The sequence below is a fragment of the Folsomia candida genome, unplaced genomic scaffold (assembly GCF_002217175.1).
Source record: "Folsomia candida strain VU population unplaced genomic scaffold, ASM221717v1 Fcan01_Sc006, whole genome shotgun sequence".
In the NCBI taxonomy this organism is placed as follows: Eukaryota; Metazoa; Arthropoda; class Collembola; order Entomobryomorpha; family Isotomidae; genus Folsomia; species Folsomia candida.
In genome coordinates, this window is record NW_019091198.1 from 207698 (window position 1) to 233598 (window position 25901).

Below are 25901 nucleotides of genomic sequence, written 5' to 3' on the forward strand. Positions count from 1 at the left end.
CTTTTCGCGAGCTTTTCATGCGTCGGGAAACCGAGTGCCCCGAGAAACCAAAACCCAAAAACCGGGATGAGCAGCAGGCTGATTTCGTCCACAGTTCCACACGCAGCGAAATATTTAGTAAAGTTTCGTGAATTGTTAAAAATTAAACTTTGCTGGGTAAGAATACAAATTACAATACGATTAGTTAATTATTACCTCATTTTCTGGCTTGTTAATTATATTTTGGGTATTTATTTGTAGGCTGACAATTGACTTGGGTTGAATGAAATGGCCGAGAAAGGGTCAGATGGAAAGCCCGTCGAACGGGTTCCGGGGGAAGGAATTCGATCAATGAAGACCAGTAATGCATTTCGAGCCTTGAATTTTGAGCTGTATGCGAAACCGGTACGTCTTATTTATTTAGATTAGTTCATATCGACATGGAATTGGAATAATTGTTAATTAATATTCGTTTGTATTTTTTCAGAACAAGAAAATTATGGGACTTGGTATCGTCGGAATAATCTGTGCCGCCAGCTATCTGTTTTACATCAATTACGAAATGTATGATAGAAATAAGTTTTACTATGCGGAAAACGAGGATGGAAGTCGTACTGCGCGACCGAAAACTTCTCGATGGGATTCTTGAATCTTTCCATTAGTCATCATTACTTTACTAGATGTACAAATTACAATGTAAAAACAAATATCTCACTATATTAGCAGGTTAATATACGTACGAAAAAAAATACACACCAATGTACCATCCGAACTGTTTTGAATTATAATAAAATAAGCAATGAATAATCAAAAAGGTCGAAAACTCTCTCTTTGTAGAATAATTTTACTTAAGCTACCACCACCAATTTGTCTTAATAATCGCCGACACGATATATATCACACAGTGTCATGTCCTCTTATTTCTGAGTTGGGACATAATTCAATAGTTCCGAAGAAACCACTTCATTCCAACAGTCGCCTTAAATGTCGTCCAAAAGTTGACATGATCCAGCTCATACTCCTCTCGTACTAATAAATCATGATTAAAGGCTACGCAGTTCTCCATTATTGCTGAGCATTCAATTCAATGTGTTCCATAAAAGACCAATGTTGCTGGTTTTGTCTGGGCAAACATTTTCTCAAGAAGTCGTCCTCCTCTTCTTCTTCTTCATCCTATTAAACACACCGGACGGACGTGTGTCAAGTGAGAAGTTGAGACGACGACGACGACGACTGTTTGACTTGACGTGGAAGAGTTAGGCCAAGAATTGGAGAGAGAGAAAGTGGGATTCATTCTCATGGATGGGACTCCTCTTATCTGCTTCCGGTACCTGGTAGTCATGAATTTCAGAGTGGAGGGGAAAGCACTGGTGGAGTCTGAGAAAGTGGAGATTTCTCAGAGACTCAACCACCACCAACACCATTTTCTCCTTTACAAGGTGGAAGGAGAAGAGGAAACGTTGCATTGCAGTAATTTAGCTGTCTCTGATTCCCTGCCAGCAGTTTCTTTCTTCTTCTTCTTTCTCCCTTGGTGTTGGGTTAGCTCGAGTTAAATCCACACTGCCAGCCAACGAAATACCAAGACGAGTGAAAGTGCGGACAAGGAGCATAGATTATTATTCACTTTTCTCCGCTGTGTCGGGCGATGGAGAGAGTAAACAGGAGGAGATCCAGAATTTTGGAAAACTAAAGTTCTCATGCTCCATTCGCCACTTTCGAATCAGGTTTGTTGTTGCTATTTATGGAGTACAACTACTGGGCTGGGAAAGCACTGCATCCCAGAGCACTTTTCCCCAGCTTTATTACTCTTTCTCACATTACATGCGTTTGCCAGGTTCGAGAAAAAATGCTGTCGCGATAAGTTGTGTTTCACACTTTGTAAAATTCGCTTACCCAAATATGCACTTTCCTGCTTTTATCACATGGCATTCATAACGTCAAATCCGACGACGACACGACAGTGTGAGATGTGTGGACGCAAATTGAATACAAGGATTTTTGGGAGAGGAGTAAAGTGTAAAGGTTTTAGACAAATTTGTGATGATGATATTCCTGAGAAACAAGCACAGATCTGAAACAAGTGGTAGAAAAGAGGAGGATGACATAGCATCATATTTGTTTTTCAAGTTGTATCTTATGCTATGCCATCTTGAAAAAATCCTGTTATGCTTTTCATTTAGCACACAATGGAACGTTGTTCACAAGCAGTTGTTTACTCTCATTGTTGTGTCACATACAAATAATGGATTGCAACAGCATATTACAAGTAAACTGTTTACATCAACAAATATTAAGGGTTTACAAGGTTTTTTTCAGGTTTGATACCGACGAAAGCGATGCTGCATGGGAATAATCGTGGATAATTTGCGGTCTCTGGATTAAAGGCCTGGTTCTAAGCATGGCTTTCCTTGTATTATGCAAGTGCATGTTTTTCTAAAGGGCAACTACCCAAGTAATTATGTAAGATCACCATAACTTGATCAGAAATTTCCCGTGACAAAAAAATGAATACAAAATCAACTGGTGCCTAGGTTTGGCAATCAAATGGGAGACAACTCATCCACACGTTCGCAATTTTCAGCGTCTCTTCGCCATGTCGTCAAAGTGTGCGTGGAATCAAGTGGAGAGTTTGGTCCGGAAACAGCAAAAAAAAGGTTTTTAAATAATCTGCTAGGATGCAGTAAGTAATGCATCGCGGAATGATCGTGGCATCTAGACTTAAAAAATCTACCCGTTTTTGAGGTCGGCTTGTGCACGTTTTTGTAAATAGAGTGACGATTCAAGTAACTAACACCACCACCACCTGACCAGAGCACCCCCATGCAAATTTCCCGTGACCAAGGAGGAAGAAAAAAACACGTCTGCTGCTTCTGCTTCTGCTTCTTCTTTTGCTTTGTTGTTCCAGTCCGTTGATTCCCCTTCTGTGTAATTCTTGAAATCTGGGATATAATAATGCTGCGTAATCTCGAGATGACAATGGCCAAGCAGGTAAACTCACTTTGACGAGTAACAGCCATGCAACTGACTTACTAATAAAAGATACGTTGATACCTCGATTTACTGTAAATGATCTTCACCCAGTCTTCGAGTAAAGTGTATGTACAATGGATAAGACAAATTTTGGGGCCGTGATGATGTTGCCCTGTCTCATTCATCCACACCATGCAGACAGTTCTTGTGCATTTAATTACGTAACTGTTCACCCACAATCGCTCAAACACCGTTTCTACGACTCATACCATACAATGGGATAGAATACACTGCATCAAAATTTGCACAAAACATGGAATCCGCAAAAACCAACTACCAACCAACGTTGTCATTTCCCAAGGATTTGAACAGATCATGTAGCCTCATCAAATTAGTAGCATTCTGATAATTGACCTGCATTAATCTAGTGAAAAATCCGGGTGTCAACAACGATATTTCTGGAATTCATGACCGTCACCACTTTAGTAGAGATTGAGATAATAGGAAATAATAGCAGTGCAGTGTTACACACAAGTGTATAAATATATAATTTGTGAGGAAATGGACACTCGGAAAGTGTCCGCAGCAGTTGGGTTCACCTTATTGATGGGGTGCGTGGTGGCGGTTGTGGTCGTGATATACAACGGATCTGGAGTTCGCACTTCGTACAGAAGTTCGATGGAGAAATCCTGGAAGACCAGAGAACTCTCAATGAAGGTATTCACCACTAAACTTTCCGCATTTATGAACAAGTGTCTCCTCGTGTGAACATAATCTCAAAGGCAACCAAGCCTTCTAGCCTGACTCGTTGCTACACACTACTAAATATTCTAATTTTGTCCCCAAGTTCAGCTTCCGTATTATTAATGATTTGCGACGATTTAATGAATATTTTAGGGCAAACAAGACGTCGTGGGGTCTATTTCTACCACGTCTGAATCTCCCGTGCAAGAAGCTAAAAAGTTGGCGGATGAATTGCAAAAGCTATTTACGAGCAAAATTTCTCATCCTGTTGTAAGTAGCACGAAAAGAGTGGGCAGTGGCGTCGTCACCGTGGTGGACGATGACGATGAGATGGGAACTCTTGAAGATGGGAAAACAATACATACAAAAAACTTAGGAACATTAAAAGAGGAATCGCCAAGCAAGATTTTACCCGCAACGAATCCTGACAAACAGAACAAGATATCTCAACTTGACCAGGTTGAGGATGAAGTCAAGAGTCATGGCAATCCTGAGAAAGATGACATGGATCCAAATCAGGACGAGTCACCGATAGAAACAGATTCACCAGATGATAATGACGACCATTACCCCACGTTTAATATGCCATCAGTCAATTCCAGACCGATGATTCCAAACACTCAACGTGATCCACCCACCATGGTTCAGCAGCCTAGAAGCAATATTCTTCTCGTCCAGTCACCATCATCCTCAAGACATCCTCCTCAACGACCCACAGACACCGTCAACATACGACTCTCACCACCACCACGAGGAGTCAATTCCCAACTTCAGGACAGGATTTCCCACGGTGATGGTGTTCCAAAATATCAGACGAGGAAAGATCACTTTCCGCTACAAGGAGATGATGACACTTATTATCAGAATCAGGGATATCGTGAACCAACTCCTCTTGGGAGCAGGGAGGATGAAACGGCGGATGAGGACTACGAACAAGACCAAGAAGAACAAATTGTCGACACGAGGTCCGCCAGTGCCAGGGACCCGTTAAAAGCCATGGGAAATATGCTTCAACTAATCACAGATGTGTACCAGCGAGGCAAGGATGGGCTCGACATGACAGGATTTCTTAGGGTATGCCAAGCCAAATTAATTATTTTCTTTCTTCGTCATTACATCCCTGACTACATAAACTAATTAGCTCCAAATTCAGAATTCAGCCAGAAGTCGGAGTAGAGTTTACATATAATATTATTCGCTTCCTTCTCTGTTTCAAACCAAAACCAATTAAAGTAGGTCAAGTATTTATTGCGTTTCTTGCTACAACTAATTTGTAACATACGTGGCATATAGCCTTCAAACTGTGCTGAGAAGTAAGTACAATCCCACCCCAAAAGAAAATCTTTCCTTCAAAGCGTTAATCCTGCATACAGGATGAATCCGAGTGAGCGAGCAACCGTCTCAATTTCCCAGTACGACTCACTCTTGAAGTTCTGCTTGATAGGTCAAATTGAGACTCTCCTCCGAAATTCTTGCTCTTCCAAAGTTTCTCCATAATATCCAGACGGAGTAGACGTTACAGCACTATCATGAATATTGACAAACGGAATGTAATGTCGTCAAGAGAGGGAGAGATAGGTTCCCGTAATTGCATACTGCTCTGAGGAGGGGAGGTTGTGTACTATCAACTCCCGGATCTCGATGCCCTTTGGATATGTTGTAGTGTCCCATGAATGTACAAGAACCCTGAAGCGGTTTGATGCCATGGCCACATTTGCGCCTGCCACACCCACTCAAAGGTGCCCAAAAACCGCTTTCACTCCAGCTTTCACTCACTTAAATTTACCCCAAAAATCCAATTTTACTCGGATTTTCAAATTTCTTTCACCATTATGCTCCCAGACAGTTGCTTTCTTATTTCCAACACCAAACTCAACTTGTTTGATGTTTATTTCGCAGGCATAATTAGCTTTGTTGATTGCTACAACAATGCTCATTCAGAATTTTAAATTTTAAAAATACTAAAAAAATTGAAAAGTCGAGTTTGATGTTGGAAATAAGAAAGCAACTATCTGGGAGCATAATGGTGAAAGAAATTTGAAAATCCGAGTAAAATTGGATTTTTGGGGTAAATTTAAGTGAGTGAAAGCTGGAGTGAAAGCGGTTTTTGGGCACCTTTGAGTGGGCGCAAATGTGGCCATGGCATCAAACCACTTCAGGGTTCTTGTACATTCATGGGACACTACAACATATCCAAAGGGCATGGAGATCTGGGAGTTGATAGTACACAACCTCCCCTCCTGAGGAGAAGGTACATACAAATTCTAATGCCATTTCTAACGGCCTTTCTGATGTTTAGGTCATTAACGAGACGGTCCAAAGGGGCAATAACAACAACCTACTCAGCCAACTAAATCAGATGTACTCGAAAAAACCTTCGTTACTATTCCCTCCTCCAAAATCGGCTTCCGTTGGACGAAATGCTCTCGAAAATTCACTCTCAGCATTCGTCTTCATGTCCTTTGGAGTCTTTCTCCTTAATCAAATTCACAACTTTATGGGAGGCTCTGGGCAGATTGGCAGGAACGGCGATGACAAACATGCACTTCGACAAGGGAGAAAGCTGGACAACTTTGATCTGGATCATTCCGAACTGAATTTTTTATTCGAACCGCCCACCGAAGCGGATACAACGACTCTTTTTAATGGATCCGAGGATGGGAAAGGACTGCTACCGATTTCTGACGCTGTGAAGAACCGACCTGGTCACCAGGAAAAGAATAATGAAACCCGGTCAGAAGTAGTGGAAAAAGTGGTGACATCGAATCGTAACGCGACCAATGTGGGAGTGAACACTTTGCCCAACAGGACTTCTAATTATGTGAATAACATGTTCCGCGCCGCTATTAATTTGGTGAACGCCTACACGAAGGATACCCAAGCGTTGGACTGCATTTGGTCAAAATATTGTCAAGACTTGGATAAAACGTCGGCTCAGCATGGGTCCCTGTATTCAATTGCTGCCAGGATTAATAGGTAGGTGAATAATTTGTCACATTTTTATCTCTCCAGAGAGAGGAAGAGAAAGCAGGAGAAAATTGTGATTAAGTTGAGACACTGAGATTCCGAGTAAGTACTTTATGACTTTCCAAGCCATGAATTCAACACTTAGAAACTTATTTGCGCAGTAATTACGCTCGGATTTTGTGTATAACGTCCACACGAATATTATTCTTCTCCCGTGGAAATGGGTTACACTCCATTAACCACGAATGACAACTTCTTGGACTCGGGAGCATATGATAAAAGGCTGTTAAGAGGAGGTCCAAGGATGGGCGCTGAAAAAATGTCGCTGGTCCGCCTTCCTATCGCAAAGAAACATCTCATTATATTCCCATCAACATTCTATTCTGCACCATCCTCCCTCCGGTCACTACACTGGCTGAGCAAATATTTCATCCTCGACTCAAAGTCGACGGACTTGAGCTTTTTGCTGTACAGAGTTTGGCCGGTCATTCCTTTTTTTGCGCCTGAACTCCATTTTGTCACTAGTTCTACTGCACAATTTCTTGATACATATTGTACCCAGGGCTCAAATAGTTTGATCTGATTTAATGTGCGACTCGACACCAGACCACAACCAATTCAAGAGGAATGACAGGTTTATTATATTTCGGTTGGTCAGGAGGAACACTAGATGACGAGAGAATCGAGAAAGATAAGGTTCCCACATTTTTGGACAAGTCGATCGAGTGCAAGTTAGTGGAAGTTAGGAACAAAAAAAAGGTCGAAAGAAAGTTGTCTCTCTTTCTCTCAGGGAAGGAATAAATAGCTCCTGGTTCCGGTCTTTAAGGTAATGCCCACTCCTCATTTTTATTTACAAGGTGGCGTGGCACAGTGGCCAACTGTGAACCTACGTAGCTACCAGGGAAGCAGTTTCTTGCTCATCGTCAAGACTTATACTCGCATTTAATTTGATTAGACATTGAACACCCTGTAAAACTCTGATAAGGGACTATTTTTCTCCCAAATGATGTAACAAACTGGCCTCAGAACGTTTTCTGCTAGACAAAGTGCTTTTTAAGATAGGCGCACTTTCCCTGCTCATCTTAATCTTAACGCGACATGAGGAGCGGTTTGCCAGAAGTTTGTGTTTTCGCTCTATTGACTCTTACTTAATATCCAGTTTGTTGAGAGAGAAATGGAGTTTCAGCAGCTTTTGAAGTTTGAATATGTGCGACTTACGTTCCAACGCAAAAAAACCATTATGTGTCCCACATTTAGAATCGGGCACTGACCGCATTTGTTGCATTTAACACAAGCCAACCAGCAAACTGTGTTTTTATCTTTTATTCAACAGAGCATTAAGTCCCGTATTATATGCCAAATAGTGCTCGGCACGAGACGAGATTTCCTTGGCTCGGCTCGAAAATGACTCGAGAGACGAGACGAGAGGACGATTTTGTCATCTGAGATATCTCGACTCGTCAGATACGAGATATCCATATTTAATTCTGTCCCTCTAAATTAAATGAGCAGTTGCGATAGAACATTAAATATTTACTTAAAATTCTCATGAATTATCCCGTCAGTGTTCATTAGAACAAGCAATTTTAAATTTGAGTACCTTTTACATAAAAATCGAGATATTTACAGATCGGTAAAAGTTCCGAATATAATTTTAATTATTCGCGTAAGAAATTTTTGGGTGAAAGTGCATTTCCTTGTATAAGCTGCCCCATCCTTGCAGAAAACTATGTGAAGGCAAAATCGCGTATTGGTTGCCAAATGCCGAGATATTTGTTGTATTGAGACATCCAACCTAGACCGAGATTAGGCGAGACGAGCTGGAGTTGGTTTCGCCTCGAAATGTTCGAGACGGGCTCGTCTCGTGGCGAGCACTACCACCAAATGACACCGGAGAGGGGTAGTCCTGTGTGCATACTACTAACTCACGTTTTTGTGGGTGTGAGCTCAAACGATGTTGCTGGTGCTGAATTATTCTGGGATTTTATAGCCCCACCAGTACCGTGTTTTGTACTTAGCAGAGAAAGCAAAGTAATAGTCAGATGAGTTGGGAAAGGAGGATTTGGCAGGTCGAGTGTTGTCCTGTAGAGCTTTCCCCACCAGCAGCCAAGAGCCAAGAAGAGCAGTAGAACATAGTAGGATGCACCCAAGGGACGGCTGCCAAGAATCGAAAATTGGGCTCCACAAATGGTCAGCAAGTTGATCTCTCCTTTTCTCTGCTTCCTACTACTTCTCTCCACTTCCTCTACTCCTGTTCGTGCTCAATGAAATTCATACCCGCACACGGCATACGGTTCAGCCAGAAAATGAGCGAAAAATCCGTCTGTCCACTGTCTCTGACCTGACCCATTGATATAATAGGAAAGAATAAAAGTTGTGGACATCATCCACACCATTTCAGATCCTGCACTAATTCATATCGGATAAACCAAACTCATTCACTGACTGAGCTCTCTTCCCTTATTTGATTTTTTATTTATTTTTTATTTATTTCAGCGTGGGACTTCGCCTTATCATGGGCCAAATCCAGACCGAGTTGACTGTTGATGCCGTCCTGCACTCCCTCCTTGGGTGGGATGGGCTCCCCTGTGTCAAAATGTTTTCCAAGTGAGTCGCCCCTGCCTTCCAGTCTTTTTCCTCGTCCTCCTCGGCTTTTATTCTCAAAATTTGCTTGCTTACAATTGTACTTGATACTTGCGTATCAACAAAATCCGGCAAATCGGTTCGGTCCTGCAATTTTTCATGCACGTGTAGAAACGAGTTACTATTTGCATTGAATTTGACAGCCATCACAATTTAGCTTTTTTTCGGTATACACATTGGAATCAAATCATTCCCAATCTGACCTCCATTACGGCTCGAGTATGTAGATATTTCTCAATTTCATGCAAATGTGGATTCACGTTCTGCACGAGAAAATACGCATTTTTCCTGTATAAAACCCTTTCTATGTTACAAATTGTTGAATTTTGCCTCTTTCTGCAGATGCAACATGGTCCATGGCAAACTGCTCAGGCAGCAGGACGACGGCGGAATAAACGACCAACGAGGAGGCGAACGACAACATAATCAAACTGGAAAAGCCGAGTGATTTTTTTTAGTTTGCATAAAACTTTATGCAACAGTATTTCAAATTTTATTTAGTGATATGCAAGTAAATGGCATTATATTCTAGACGATTAGATAGCATATAAATATGTGTGTATGAATTACGGCATGGTGATGGGAAGGTCAAAGGGTTGTTTAATAAAGTGTATTTTTTATTTTTAAAACGCATTCTAGTCTGGAGTGTCGCTTTGTTCAGAAATAATAAAAACAGGCCCGAATGCAGATTACGAGAATTTATAAAACTGGGAATAAAAAGCGGAGATCGAGCCCATTTGAATTGATTCATGTATTCCTGGCAGACAGCCCTGAGAGACCTCGTCGTCCTTCGATTGGAGCAGTCGAGGTGGATGGATCTCCCATTTTTTGGAGAGAGAGAGAGAAAGAATTAAGTGTCTGCTTTCTCCTCACCACTTTCTTTACGTCTCATGATGCAGATGCATAATACAATAAAAGAAGACATAAAATCATGTCTGGGAGAGGCGAGGCGATGCCAAGGCAGCCGTTAACCGACACGATATCGAGCATTATTATGAATTACTCTCTCCAAACTTCATTGCTTTCTCCTCAGACTGCCAAACCAACAACCGTATCAAGTTCTCATAATGACATGTGCACTTATCGTTCCCTCGAGTTGTTGTTCCTCGCTCAGATCGTGAATTTAAATTCCGGAAAACTTACGACATGTAGTGAAGGAAAGTGGGAGAGTAGTTTTTATTATATACGTATTATTATTATTAGTATTAGTATTGCGAGCCACGCCACCGGCCCAGTGGATCAATTTTGTGGCTACCAACCAAAAGCAGCTGTTGACAATATGTGTACGGACGGATGGACGGACGGCTTTCTCTTTTCATCATCATTTCTGAGCAGATGAGATGGTTTGAGAAGAAAGCCCTGTGCCAAAACCCAGCTCCATTTGCTTTACGACTTTGAATCCTTATGCACACTGTAATTTAAATTTTGATGAAATAAAGAGCAGCAAATTCCAATTTTTAGGTCACGCACCACTAAAACCGAAAGCATTATTTCTCTCCGAGCCAAATCATTACAAATTCATGTATTCGAAACCTGGGCTGGAGAATCATTTTCCAAAACCTTTTGATGTCTGGTATATCTTGGGGGAGAGTGTAATAAGGATTTGGAGATAACAGCACAAGCAACAGCAGCCTCGCGAAAAGTGGTGTTGCTGCATATTGAGAAAGGATGAAGGGAAAGTTTTAGCCTGCCGAAAAGAGGACAGAGTAGTCGAGGTCCATTATCATTCATTGCCAATGATCTTCATCTATTCACCTATTTACATCCACCATCGTGTCTCCTCCTCTCTCTCGCGAAACATGGCATGCATACAGCCAACGAGGACTTTGACTTTCTCCACCATCCTGCATCGTGTCACCTTCCTTTTCTTCCTCTTCTTTAAATAATCATTCGTCCAAGAGATCGTTCCCTACTTACTTCCACTTGAGTAGGACACTCCATGTCATCGCCCAATTTTGGCCCTAAATAAATCATCATTTCCTCCTCCTCTTCCTCTCCCACCTCTCCCTGTGCATGATGCAGGTTCGGATTTCTTTATTTTTCAGACACCGTGCGTTTCTAGGCAGGCGAGGATTTTGTTTTCAACACTCCGACAAAAGAACATGCAGTGCGGCTGCCTTTTAGAAGAATGAAAGAGGAAAAAGACAAGTTGAAAATCAAATCAATATAAAAGCGAAAAACGTAAAAATTGCATCCAGATTTTGTATCCAAACTCTGCACCTTATTGCGAAGATTGGTAGCGGTGGTGGTGGCAAAAGAGCAATAAGAATAACGAATCTAATCCGGATTTCTAAATGGATGGATGGAATCTGTTTTCAGATTGGCAAGCTGAGAGAGCAAAAATCCTTCCCACTGACTGCAAAATGGGACAAGGAAGTTTCCCATAAAATTACGGAGGGATGCTTTACCAAATGGTGCCAGATATTGTGATACGCTCCTCACTCCACAAAATACCAGAGTTGGAAGTACAAATTTTAAAACTTTGAGCAAAATTGCGTTTCGTGGGATCCTAAAGCTATCAAAGGCATCGCCACGATCCAATTTTTTTAATCTTCACAGATCAAATATTTGACTGCACTACTAAATACGACGACACCATAAAAAATCACGTTTACAACGCAAGGGATCAAAGTAGAAGAAATAGTCGTCAAAGCTCACATGCCACTACATAAAACAAAAGTAGTAGTAAAATTCATACAGACAAAAGTTTGCCAGGGGAAAATAAGTCAATTTGCAGTAACATGTGTGCCTCCTCCTTGCCACGCTACATTTTATTTTATCCTTTGATGGCCCAAAGTAAAGTGAGAGGGAGAGAATTAGCTTCTCAAGTTGTAATCAGATTTTGCTCAGTTTTCACCAGGGATAAGATTAGGGTGTAAATTTCTCTATTACCCGTGTCGGGTTTTCCTCATGTGCAGGATTACGGTATAAGCATGTTCCATCTCAATTTACTCCATGGGACGTGATATGGACCTCCGAAATGCACACTGTATAACCAAATTTACTTGCGTGCTCATGTTTAATGTATGTATGTGACAATAAGGAATATATTTGTTTATTGGGTGCAAAGTGTCGTACAAAATAATTGCAAATGAAATTGTCGGTCGTTGTGAATCATTGCGAATAAAGAGTTACATAAATTTTTTTACGACAAGGGTAAAAAATGACGTCAAATATTTTCCAGTCGTGACAAGACTTGATAAATACTTGAGAACGATCCCAGAATAATTGAACCTTGGACACCGTGAAGAATTTGAATTTTGCGTGGTAAAACTTTAAACCGTGGTGACAATTATTTTGTGTCGGTGAACAAAATGATGTAAGGATTTTACTCAAAGTAAGAAGATTGCTGGGAAAGTGTAAAGTTGGTGTTTTGGGTTTGATCGATGAGAAATGCGGAGAAACTCACTGCCGCAGCCTCGTGTTGTACAGTTACAAAAGGAATTCCTGCCTATAGTTCTGTGTGTGTGTTTCTTCGCTTAGAATTTACATAATTAATATTTGCTCGCCAGGTGAAAGATCCCCGTTAATCTGGGGAAATGTATGGAATGAAATCTTATTATTTGGTGAAATGCCGTCACGATACCATTCACACAATAAGATGTGGAATTTAAGGGACAGTTATTCATACTTACCGTGTGCACACGCAGGATTCAAGAATCTTTTCAATGCCGCAGAAATACTGACGATGACGACAAGAATTATAACCAAGTGTGCGAATTGGCCTTCGTGTTATAATGAAACACCTAAATCTAAATAAGTATCTAATCCCCCCCTCTGAATTTTACCTATGAATTTGATTAGAACAAAATCCTAGAGGGATCCGTGAGCGGGATGCAACATAAAAGAATTGTTATTGCATCATCGCAAATACTTTTCCTGGGTCAGGGCTCAGGTTATATAGACTTCGACTGGCTTGAGAGTTGAGACTCGTAAAAGTTGGATTGGAGCGAGAGCCCTCAAAATATAAGTGGCTCTGTTGCGTCGCATTGTTCTCTCTTTTTGCGATTAGTGATTCCATGCAGAGAAGTCACTTTTGTATTTCCTCGGGGAGACAGTCGTTCTAAATATCTCTCTCCGCACGGCAAATGACATATTTAAAACAAAGATTAAGCCCCCTTCAGGAATAATGGGAGAAAATGCATTCGAATTTCATAGAATTTCTCTCTCCCTCGCACTCTTTCCACTGCTTTCTCCTCAAATGCTGTGGATTGTGAAGGAGAGAAAAATTCCCTCCGAACATCTTCTTCAACACCATTAAGTTTAACAGTATGGAGAAGAAGGGACTAGCGGAAATCGCACATCATTTCCCCACCCTGCAAAACTTGATCGTCGCTAGTCTACTTTTTCCCCTCACTCGTAGACTGATGCCTCCGCTCAAAATTTAATGTGGAGGAGGGAGCAAACCACTCCATCCATTCTCGTTACAACGTAATTGCTCGTGGCGATCAAGTTTATTCGTCCGTTCGTGAGGAGCTTGTTTGGATTCAAAACTGAGGAGCGATGAGAGGAAAAGGAATAACTTTTTTAAAATGGAATCATTTCGTAATGCGGAGGGAGAACTACGTATGTTTCGCTCCAGCATCACTACGCATATGGCGACGGAGGGCATGCCGGAATGAAACGACATATAAATTCATGGGCGCAAATGAACGATCTCGAGAGGAATGTGTACTGCATCTTTCCACGCTGCTGGGAGTGCGATTTGAGAGAAAGCATGTACATACATACGTACACACAAGTTGTGCACCTACTGCACAGTGGACCGGACTACATACGTTACGTACGAATTTATTTGCTATGGTTAAAAGTCCGACTTCAGGTTGGCTGCTGGCTTTCTTCCTTCAAATCCATACTGCTGCTCCCTTCCTTCCTTGGAGAGAGAGAAAGTACGCACCGTGAACGACTTTCTCCACCCTTCTTGGTCTTTTTCTGTCCCACTACTGAATTCCTCCAGCTTCCAGCTTGGTTGGTGGGTTTTGTTGGCATAGAAGTGTTGGTTGGTGCGAATGCGGTAGTGGTGGTGAAAGTGGTTGGTATTGGAGATCGGGTTGCACATGGAATGTTGACTAGAACAGAGCGGGAGGAAACTGAGAGACAGCGAGAAGCCTTTGGGAAATCCTCAGTCGTTGCCAGAACGCTTTCTTTGATGGACGTGCCCCAAACTCGCCCTCGGAACAAATGCGAATGCAGAGCAACGACTACTAACCGTCTCACTTTTCGTCGAGTGCAAAGTGTTTGCGGAAGGGTTGCGTTTTCTGTCACCTCTCCGCTGCAGGATATTCATCATCCAATCACGCATTCAAGTAGGCTTTGCACATCCGACAGTCGGGCAGCAAATCAAGTTATACGAGAAGAGCACCTCCACCACCAGCTTCCACCTGAACCCACTGTGTACAAAAACTGTCACACTTTCTCCCAAACTTTCACTTATTAGTGTCCTCGTGGTGCTGGGAGCACGTTCTTCTTCACCACTCGAGTCAGCAGTTAGAAGAAAAAAAAGTTTGCTTTAAATCTACCTCAATTTGACATCGTGTCATGAAATCAACATTCTCGGAAGGTTAAGTACCTTCAAATTCGACAGTGGGTAAAGACACATTTTGAACTGAAAGGTTAATTGGAAATTTATCTCTCGTGATAAAATAATTCTTCGACTTGACTCTCCATTATTCGTGACTATATAAAACCAAGAATATCAAAATCTGCTCCATCCATCCATCCATCTTCTCATTCTTGGCACTTATTCGCCCAAAATAAAGTCACTCTTTTTTTTAGAATATGCTCGCCAGTTGGTGATAAAGAAGTCATTAACTTTTTTGGACGCATCTCTCTCAACCATTTGGTAAGTGGCGTGTTGGGATTTTTCCCTCTTTCTTCTCCACTTTCTCACCAATTATTACTCAAATGATGATATTAATGGGTTAAGATCTTTATTTAATGGAGAATGGAGCGTAGCTTAATTGTTGAGAAGTTTGAGAGAAAATTCGCTCAGAAGGAGTGGAAGAAGAAGAAACAATTGATTTAAGAATTCCATGTCTCAACGTCAAGAAGCTTGAGCCCGACAAAGGGGGAAAGATTTTATAAGAAATTCATACCCGTGATGGTGGTGGTAGTAGTTTGTCTGCAGGAATGCATGGCAGCAAGGACCCTTTGATCTCCGCGAGTGGTGGAAATACACCGTGTTATGCTAATTGCAAATCCATCCTTTTGTTGTTGGTTGTTTATGTGCGCTCTCTTCTTTTATTTTATTAGTACTTCCATCCTGTGGCCGTGATTAATTTGACTCCCTTTCCCCTCCGCGTGGGGGGAGAAGCGTAGTAGAATTAATAACAGGTAATACACACAAATATTCAGGTTCGCGAGCAGTATTAAGGATGCCTGTAGTACGGATAGAGGAGAAAGGGAGATAATTAGTGGAAGAGTGGCGCGTAGTTGAGGAGACCACGACGGCAGCAAAGTCCATAATCCAGCGATAATGCACGCACACCATCACCTCAGAGACGGCCGGAGGGAATGCGTTCATCTTTCCTTACAAAGGAACAAGGAAGTATAAATAATCACATTAAATCAAAAACAGAACATCCGCAACAATGACAAATTAAACGAGAGGGATAATATTCATCGAGAATGAACCAACTTTCACCCGCATGAAGGCATTAACTGAATCAATATCCCGTAGTGGTTCCCACTGCAGCTACAAGTTTGCATTTATAAATGAGTCCGCTCCAACCCAACCTTCGTCTAGTGTGTCGTTTGCATACACTTTATTCGAGGTTCAATTTTCATCAGGTTAATTAGATCCTGTCTGCCCATGCCAGCCATATGCCGTTTATTTATTTGCTAAATCAGGTCACAAAGTCTACCCAGGTTTCCCCTCGTCTTATGAACCTAGCACTCCATCGTCCCCGTAACACTGGATATCAAATTTATACAGTCAAGAAGAATTTTAATAAGTGAAGGCAGGCAGACAGGCTGTTGTTCGTTGGTGACTATATTATACGGCTGCATATGTACACACATATGTATGCGTGGGTAATGTAACGTGAGATTGCTGAAGCAGATTTCTCCGCTTTTGAGGCAATGCAACACTGAAGGCACGCGACATTTCGATTCCGTTTCCTTCCTCCTTTCACTGGGAGGACGACGAGGTAGAAAGTTTTTGTGCACAGGTGGTTACCTTCTTTGTTTGGGGAGAGGAGAAGGAAAATTAAGAAATTCCAAGCGGACAAGAGATTCTGGTCAGAGAGTTATAACCAAAGGTCACAAGGCAGGAATTCTAGTCGTTTCTCGAATTAACTTCTTTCTCCTCTGGGCTGGTCTGGTTAACAGAGTCGTCGTCGTCGACAGAGCAAACATCAGCAGCAGGAAGAGTCGTAGCTCCCGGAGTTGTAACCTTGTCGAGCAGAGGTACATATATTTTGTGTGTACATGTGTCCTGATCAGGAGGAGGAGGAAGGTTGGTGGTTGGCGGAGGAAAATTAGTGATAAAGTATGGGTGCAGAACATTGAAAAGAAAGGAATTGTAGGGCTCGGAGTAGAACTGGGAGGCAGGATCTGTCCCGCTCATTTAGGAGAGTGGATATCCGTGTAGACTTCCGCCTCACTTTTACTCATTGCGATTCCATTCAACAAAACAGGCCTTCATGAATCATTAAACTCTTATGATTGTGACCATAGCCGTGGACAGAGCGCTGGTCATGGCACCGTCGTCACTTTAAGCTAGACCACCATGACCAATCGGACTTTCACCAGGAAATGGGTGCATTAGTGGGAGCATTGTCTAAAGTGACTGGAAATAAGGGTGATTTGTACGTATATGTATTTATGTAATTGAAGTGAATGATTATTGGAGGACATGCCGGTTATGTCGCGTTTCAAATTGAATGATGTGAGAAATTTCGGAATTGGACATGCAACACTTGTGGGATTGAAGTTGTCGACGAAGGTAGAGCGCAAACTTACACTAACTTTTTGCGTTTGGCTACTTATCCTCCAGTTCCAACCCATTGGTAAATCTCATATTTATCAAAAACAATCAATGAGATTCCGGATCATTGCATGTCAAGGCTAATCAATGCCTGAAAAAATGTGCATTGCACAATAATATCGTAGGAATAATATATGATGAGGGCTGCAGGCTATGTGTCATTAATAAATTGAATTGAAAATTAAATAATATCGTAGTAATATGGTAATATGACAAGGTAATAATTACAAGGTTGCGACAATTGCTTCGACGTCTAAAAAACTTAAATTTTCGAAAACCCTGGTACCTTTTGGAATCAGTGTGCGTCGCACAAACTGTCGCCCAGAAACAAACCGCACAAAAATTGTCAACACTCACATTTCGTGCTCTCGATTCTCGAATTAATTTTTTAATCATGGATGTATTATGATAAATTGTCAAGCAATCTTGCACTCAAAGTTAGTGAGGAGAAAAGACCAAAATGTCTTTTCTCCTCACTGAAAGACTGCTGAAGAAAATAAGAAAACTGCCTTTTCTAATTAAAAAATGATTATCGAAGGGTTTTTGCGAGCTTGCCGACAAAAAATTGAAGGAACATAAAACTTGATTTGATAGGGAAGGAAGAAAATAATACGCGGTTGGTGCTATCCGGATCGTCCATTAATGATCAATAGGAAGTACTCGTATAAATTGCTCAATATGCACAGCCCGGACAATTTTTCAATCATCGCGGTGGATCAGGCTTCCGTGGTGATTCAAAGGCAGATTAAGGAGGCAATGAATCTTTATCTGCACAACATTGCTGGTTGTGCACCGGTTGACGTTGCTTGTCTGAAGGATAGACTTCCTGTACCTGTCAAATTTTAGGATGGGTATGATCATGAATGCGACATGTCGATAGCACCAAAAAGAAGTGTTGTGCCAAATTTCATGCAAATCGGACGAGAAATGGCGAAATTATGACATGGCGACGAAATCTGTCGCAAACAAGGGGGTGGCGGTGGGTGGGACCTTGCGACATGTCAACAACACCAATAAGAAGCATTGTGCCAAATTTCATGCAAATCGGCCGATAAGTGGCGAAATTATGGCATGGCGACGAAATCTGTCGAAAACAAGGGGGTGGCGGCGGGTGGGACCTTGCGACATGTCAACAACACCAATAAGAAGCATTGTGCCAAATTTCATACAAATCGGCCGATAAATGGCGAACTTATGGCATGGCGACAAAGGTTGTCGCCATGCCATGCATTTATAAGGGGGGAGCTCTTAGCCGCCCTAAGAAGGGCGTTTCCAGAGCACACGACGAGGACGTCGCTCCCTCGTGCTCCACGCGGGTCGGCCCCCACTTGCGCCCGGAGACGCAAGGGGGGTCTACCTCCACCGACCGGGAAAGCCCTGCCCACGTCGCCGCCTCTGCAACCGCGTTCCCCTAGGGGGCCCGTCTGACCCTCGCCTTACGAGGTGGGAGCGCACCCGTAAATCGGCCCCCATTAAGGCTTCGAACTCGGGAACCCGGTCGGCCCCAAGGGGAGGTATCGCTAAAGAGCGGCGTCACCCAAGGGTTGGAGGTAGAGAGCCCCTCTCACTTGCCAAGCGCCACCCGCACTTTTGGCAAGCCCCGCCGGCTCCCTACCCGGTGAGTCTGCTGGGTGGGAGGAGCATTGGAGGGGGGACCTTCCCGTAAGGCTCTCCCCTTGCAGCGTTGCTCCCCCGGACCACCCCTCCAACGGGAAGAGAGTCGGGGCTGTGGGACAAACCACGGGTGGACCCGACTCCCCAGAGAGGCAGGGCGGTCCAGGGGCGCGGCTACAATGGGGAGCTCACCCAGGGACACGTCCCCCACGAGCGCCTCCCGCAGACTGACAAAAATTTCTGGTGCAGCTCCTTTTATACCCTCTGGAGGGCGGTGAAAGTTCTGCTATAAATAGCACCCGGTGAAAGTTCTGCTATAAATAGCACTATTAATAGACTATATTAATAGCACCTGAGATAAGCGGCCTCACATATAGTATATAGCACAATCGTGCTATAGGTATACAGCTGTATACCTGTGTATATAACATATATATAACATATATAAATATATACATAGCATATATATATTTAGTAGTTATATACATACACATATGTTATATATAGTTATACACAGGTATACAGGTGTAAGTTGTGCTATATACTATAGAACTATAGTGCGTCTCAAAATGTAAAGATAATCATACAAATGACCAAAATTAAATGACCGAATCATGTCTCAGCGATACCGTGCATGTATGGTACAGATAATCTATCTGGTACTATTCACACAAAAATTCATCCACGTGTGATATAAAATGGGGAAGATATGATAAAATAATTAAATTAAGATAAATTCGTCTGTCTCAAAATAGAAAGATGGGCGTTTTATTTTTTAATGTCTAGTGTTATTTTGGGCAGGCAAGTTAAGAGTCGTAAGTGTAATTTGCTAAGTTGTAAAGTGCAAACAAATGCCGAAAGGTCAGCCTCTGAGCGATTTCAAATTGGGGCAAATTCAGCTCCTAAAAGACCAAGGTCTGTCGCAGCAAAAAATTGCAGATTTTCTTGGGTGTTCTCAAAGCGTTATTTCAAATTATCTGAACTCAAGAACCCATCAGGGTGGCGAAAATGCTCAAATCGGACGCCCAAAGATTCTCACTGAGCGAGACGAACGGAAAATTGCGCAATTAGCATCAACAGGCCAATATTCTGTTCGTGAAATTGCGAGGGAATTGCCCATTTCCGTGTCAAAGGACACAGTTCATCGAACTCTGTGCAACAATCCGGACCTCCAGTGGCGTAAAAAGATAACACAGCCCCCGTTGACTCAGAGGCATCGCGACGCAAGATTGGACTTTGCTCGAGAACACATGACGTGGGGCAAGGAGTGGCAGAAAGTCGTCTTCAGCGACGAAAAAAAGTTCAATCTCGATGGTCCAGACGGGTATGCCTACTACTGGCACAATTTGAGAAACAGTCCAGAAATTTTCTCCAAGAGGCAAGCTGGTATGTGTAATATGTAAAGTAAAAAGCAATATACATGCATATGAACTCATTTATCAAAGTACAGATAAAAATAAATTCATTGATTTTCAGGAGGTGGATCAGTTATGCTTTGGGGGGCATATGGATACCATGGCAAGACTGGGCTCGTGTCAATTCCACCAAGGACTAACTCGGCTGGTTATCAAGATGTCCTGAAAGCCAATCTTATCCGGCAGGGGTCCAAAATTGGTGGGCGCGGATGGATTTTCCAACAGGACAACGCTAGTATCCATGCTTCCCGATCAACAACCGACTTTTTGGCCGCCAAAAACGTACAGACCTTGAAGTGGCCGGCTCGAAGTCCGGATTTAAATCCTATGGAAAATCTTTGGGCTGAACTTTCACGCCGGGTCTATAGTCATGGACGCCAGTATAGGTCAAAATGGGAACTTGAACAAGCCATTCACCAGGAGGGCCAATATCCCGATCGAAACTTTACGGCACCTCACTGATTCCATGAAAAGTCGAATATTTGAGGTTATTTTGGCTCATGGTGGTTTCACCAAATATTAATTTACAAACTGATACCAATATAGCACTCCAGTCAGAAGAATTGTGCTTCTAAGCTCGATTTAAAACTGCCCATCTTCCTATTTTGAGACAGTCCAATTTTGCAAATTATTTAAAATTATTTATAGCCATATTAAAATTTGCCCCATTTGGCTACCATTTCTATCAAACATTACATACTATTGGAAGAATAAATTGTAAAAATATAAGCACTGGATAATGCATGTTAATTTAATTATGACCAATCGCAGAATTATCTTTTCATTTTGAGACGCACCGTACTACGTATATATGTATGCCTAAATTGCCTACATATGTTATAGCGGCCTATCTCAAATGTTTACAATTGTTACGAATAATTCAATTAATTATTTCGACGTCGTTAGCATTGGGTAAATGTCGATTCTTATAGTTTTTTGGTCGCTGATTTCGAATCTGAGGTCAGTTTTTCGATTGCGACATCATGGGAAGGGACACAGGGCCAATTAATTATGTTAAAATAACACGTAAAATTATAAAGCTGCAAATATAAGGCCGGGTTTGGTAGTAATTTATGAATTAATTAAAAGTTGACATTTCATGTAACTCTTGTCAATCAGAGAGTGAAACGTTTGGGAACCCATCACTACTGCCACTATGTGATAATTTTTGTAATAATCTACATGCCAACTGCAACTTCGTCTCTTCACAGTCTTCATGATGCTTGCTTCGACGATGAAAAAACTTTAATTTTCGAAAACCCTGATACCTTTTGGAACCAGTGTGCACTCACCTTTCGTTCCCACGAATTAATTTTTTAACCATGGATACAAGAATCAGTGCAGTTGTAAATGTGAAATCGGCTATTTCGGCGTTCTGTTAGAAATTTTTGTGGTTTAATTACCGTTAGCGACGGCCCAATAATTAGCACTTCAAAAATGGAGGTTTTTGAGGCTATCGAAGCAACTGTCGTAACCTTGTATTATGATAAATTGTCAAGCAATCTTGGTAATATGACGATCCTCCATTGACTCAAGTTCACCAATCACGTTAATCAAAAGATCAATTGTACGTTGTGTTTTGTGCTAAACTTATTGTTAGTTTTGTTGAAGATCTGGCCAAACTCGGAGAAAAAAATGAACCGTTTACTAGATTTATTTAGTGCATGCCTTAGGGCTGTGTATTGTTGCAAACGAGAAATTTAGGGTTTATTGCGAAAAACTCGTTGTTGTGAGTCTTAAAAAATCCAGATAAAAAATTCAGCAGGCAAACATGTTTACACAAGTTATGCAATTTTATAGAAAAACTTGAAGGGAACACCAACGAGCTTGGATATGTTTTCATTTTGCAAACTACGATTCAATTTTCTTACGCGTTCTCAAAATAAAATCTTGTGCGTTGTGCGTCAAAAACGAAATTTTTCCCTCGCACGTGTCCAACTGATGCATTTTTGATAACCTCTTTTCCTTTCTGACTATTTGCAGACGGAGAATGTATAGCGTGGTCAGCCACCTGTACAACAAGCCGCAGAGACAGAAGAGAACAAACAAAGGTCGAAAGCAGGACCTCTCCTGCCCATCCCGATTCTTGGGCTACATCCGGAAGCGATTCAATCAAGACAAAGGTGGCGAAGGTGGTTTGTCTTTTCAATTTTCTCCGCTTTTGCCGCACTTTCCCTCCCACCTAGCACACACGCGTTCTTCACACGTATTAAATAGTCGCCTTTGCACCATGACTTTTCAGCTCTTTGAATTTGTATAAAATGAAAAAATTTCAAAAAAACACGTAAATCTGCCATAAATTCGGTGCAAACGAGAGTGGGCATAATTCCATGTTTTATTTTTCCACTCGTGTAAGTATCTGATAAATTACAGCCCCTAAATCATATTTACGTGCCTAATGTGACATAAACTGCGAAGCCAAACGGAATAAAACGGCTGCTGTTGCATCTTGTAAAACTTGTTGGTCAATATTACGACCGACGAAAAAAGAAAAGAAAGAAATTGTGGTGTCATAAAGGTCGCATCTTGCCGTCCGTTGCATTATTGACATGATTGTCATAAAACTCGATGTCTGTATCTCCAATAGTTGAGCACAAAGTTTTTCATATACGCATGAACCCGCAGTGTCATTTCAACATCCATATTTATTAAGATCCATACATTTCCTCGCATCTGAATACGAGGCGTGTTGTGGTACAACTGAGATTTTGACGATACATGAAGTAACGCGATGACGAAGGGTGAGCTGACGCGACGTGGTGCTTTCCTCAAGTCTGAGTTTTCTGGAGCAAATTTCCTGCCAGTAGTTCACTCCGGGCTACAGGCGCTAAATTTTTAATGAACTTATATACAAAACTTGTTTCTTTTTCTCTGTAGCAATTCCAAATTTTGATGCTTTCTAAGCATAAGCACCACTCGTATATTGCTTCCCACATGCTGGGAACGTGTGTGCGCTTTTATTGCAAGACTACTCCTCGTGCACCATGTGTTTTTTTCAAATTTAAAGAAACGCCGTGCTGATTCAAGAATGCAAAAAATGCTTTAAAAATACAAAGCATACTTACCACAAACTCTATCTGACCTGAGACTGTGGTGTACAAAGTCTGGCTGAAATATGACCAATTTAACAAAGTGAAAGCGTGGATTTCATTTTAGAAAATAGACGAAATTTGTACATCATCACCACTTCAAAAATAACACCGCACACAAGATTTAAACGTAAAAATGGGACGAGTATGTAGCCCAAGGTGAGATATTTTTAGTCCACCTTATTCAACCATCAAGGGTTGGATAATAATTGCATACATTAATAATTCCACACAAACAACGTGGCATTTTTCGCACTATTGCATTGTCCTCAAATCTACGGCTTCAATCTCCACTTCAAAATTTTCTATTGTTGATTTTCCACGTCTACAATTTTTTTATATAGAAAATCACCCACAAATCATCATCAATCAAAGTAGACATTTTTCGCCTCGATGCTAATGCCTAACAGGATAAATTGAATAAGTGAAGTAAATAAATAAATCTTGCACTCGTCGTCGCACACTCGAACCGAGATCCACACCACACTCTCATCTTTCTCCAAAACGGGAAGGCCTCGGTTTCCACAATCAGGATAAAGAGTAAACTTTTGGATTGTCGCGAAAGCTCAACCACGAGAAATAAGTACAACAGGGAGAAATTTTCCAGCACAACGAATTTTTGTCAATTCTCCGATTAATTTTAAATCAATCAAGAAAGCGAAGCAATAAATCTCTTTGAATGGAAAGAAGTTTTTTTCCGTCGAGAGTGAGAGTCCTTGTTGATAACTAAGTAAGTTGAAATATTTGAAATGTGGCTTTGAAATCAAACCTCCTTCTCGTGACTCAATTCATCACGGGGAAAAAACGGGAGAAAGTTAAGTCTCAAGTTATCTTCCGCTTTTCTGACACAATGGAGAGAAGTGGGTATTTTTCAATCATTTCTTGCTCACAGGGATGGATAGTACATAACTCATTGCTGGGCGAGAGATGTATGTATTGCTCTTAAAGCTTTTTCCTATGTACGATACTGTTCCGAGGTTTGATTCATGACTGGTTTGTACAATAGGGAAGGCGAATGGAGGGTAAAAAAGGCTTATCCACTTCCGTTTGATAGTAATCAATCAGTCGTTGGGAGGAGAGTGCTGATGAATCGGGATCAACATTAGTTGCTTCTATGATAATGGGCAAAACTTTTACGCTATGCGGACGCAGTAATTTCCGTCGAGTGCAGTGTTTGCAGAAGAAGAAACCAAACCAAGCCACGGACGGAGCTAAATAATACAAGAGTATCATTCTTGAGACCTTTAACACGGGAAGAAAGGGAGCCAAGTTTTGTCAAAGTTTTGTCAAAGTTTTGTTTTACAAAAAGTTGACAGGAGGACAACAAGACGAACATGTCTCCATGTAATCAGGCACCATTCGAGGATATGGAGTATATTTTTCATTATCGAGCCAACTTTAGTGCAGGGACCCACGCCGATCGTGATTAATGAAAGAGATTAAAGTTTTCATGGATGGAGAGAGGTCGGCTTTCGCTCCTCCTCCTCCCTCAGGAATATCATCATACTTCATGGAAATTGCTTCCCCTCCGGAAAGAAGCATTGTCCTTGTAATGATAATGGTGCCCGTGCTGCATGCATGGTGACTTCAACGCGGCATGTATCATACAAATAATTTCACTCGCCTGGACACATGTCCTTAATTTATCTGTGGAAATGAGCAAGAAGCCTGGACAAACTTTTTACCCCGTTATTCCTCTCTCCTCCGCGGTTAGTTGTCTGCGAGAGACAAGTTGGCAAAGAATTCCGTGCAGTAGTGTCGTGTTGTGTTTTTAATACTGTGATATTATCTGGAGGATTTAGGGATCATAGGATCAGACATTTTTCTTAGTATGACTTTCTTCACCCTTCTCAATTTTGGCTGCCTGGTGGTGAGCAATATGTCTTCTGATACACATATGCATATGACTTTATTGTCATCATTTTGTCCGCATTATGAGAGAATAACAACGCATTATGCGAGTAACCAACCACAAAACATGTCAATACAGTCATCGTCAACGTCAACCATGCTTCATTGCATGCTGCTCTTAATTTACTCAAGTTTTAATTCAGATTTTGGTTCGTGTGGTGAATTTAATTTAGTAATTTGATAGGACAAGACATAAACTCTGTGGGTTTATTATACTTCTAACTAGTTTCTTCCCTTGGGCAAAGTTCCCCTACTAATTTCTCTCATAATCACTAACTTCAAACCTTACATGAAAGAAACGAAATTCAATATTCAGTTTTGCTCATGCATTAAAATGAATGGATTTTAGGGTTTGGAGTGAAGTTAAGAAATTCCTCCGTATAGTTGAATCAAAGTGATAACAAACTTGCCAACTTCCTGCACTCCATCCACACACGGAGCCAAAATTTAGCCCGATTCAACCTTTCTTTGCCTCCTTGGTGTAAAAAAGACTGCCATTATGCACCAGATTCTGGAACATAACGTATGAACGTGGGTATATATTGCGTAATGTCTTTGTGGTTGTGGGGTGGTTTATGGAAC

The 25901-nt window shown here is 41.5% G+C and overlaps 3 protein-coding genes and 1 long non-coding RNA gene across 5 annotated transcripts in view; 3 read left to right on the forward strand and 1 right to left on the reverse strand.

Annotated features, from left to right (window-relative positions):
• Positions 1-11: 11 nt before the first annotated feature.
• Positions 12-793, forward strand: LOC110851207 (small integral membrane protein 8). The gene is made up of 3 exons (XM_022098893.2): positions 12-156; positions 241-384; positions 467-793. Exons 2-3 carry the CDS (start codon positions 268-270, stop codon positions 626-628), a joined length of 279 nt encoding a protein of 92 aa, XP_021954585.1. The 5' UTR covers positions 12-156; positions 241-267; the 3' UTR covers positions 629-793.
• The window catches only part of LOC118436106, a 53352-nt gene continuing 28072 nt past the window's right edge, over positions 622-25901 (reverse strand). The window contains exons 2-3 of the long non-coding RNA XR_004835205.1: positions 15399-15831; positions 622-1310 (exon numbers count right to left, since the gene is read on the reverse strand). This is a non-coding gene — a long non-coding RNA (uncharacterized LOC118436106). The remainder of the gene's footprint in view (positions 1311-15398; positions 15832-25901) is intronic.
• On the forward strand, positions 1835-10017 carry LOC110851413. The gene is made up of 5 exons (XM_022099181.2): positions 1835-3666; positions 3847-4767; positions 5993-6669; positions 9157-9267; positions 9646-10017. Exons 1-5 carry the CDS (start codon positions 3511-3513, stop codon positions 9749-9751), a joined length of 1971 nt encoding a protein of 656 aa, XP_021954873.2. The 5' UTR covers positions 1835-3510; the 3' UTR covers positions 9752-10017.
• The window catches only part of LOC110850859 (Kv channel-interacting protein 4), a 41932-nt gene continuing 30438 nt past the window's right edge, over positions 14408-25901 (forward strand). Inside the window, exons 1-2 of one of the 2 annotated variants that reach the window (XM_035853285.1) lie at positions 14408-15145; positions 22303-22442. In XM_035853285.1, the coding sequence (XP_035709178.1) occupies positions 22310-22442 (133 nt within the window). In that variant the 5' untranslated portion in view covers positions 14408-15145; positions 22303-22309. Of the gene's footprint in view, positions 15146-22302; positions 22452-25901 lie in introns of both variants that reach the window. The other variant, XM_035853284.1, reaches the window with a different exon arrangement.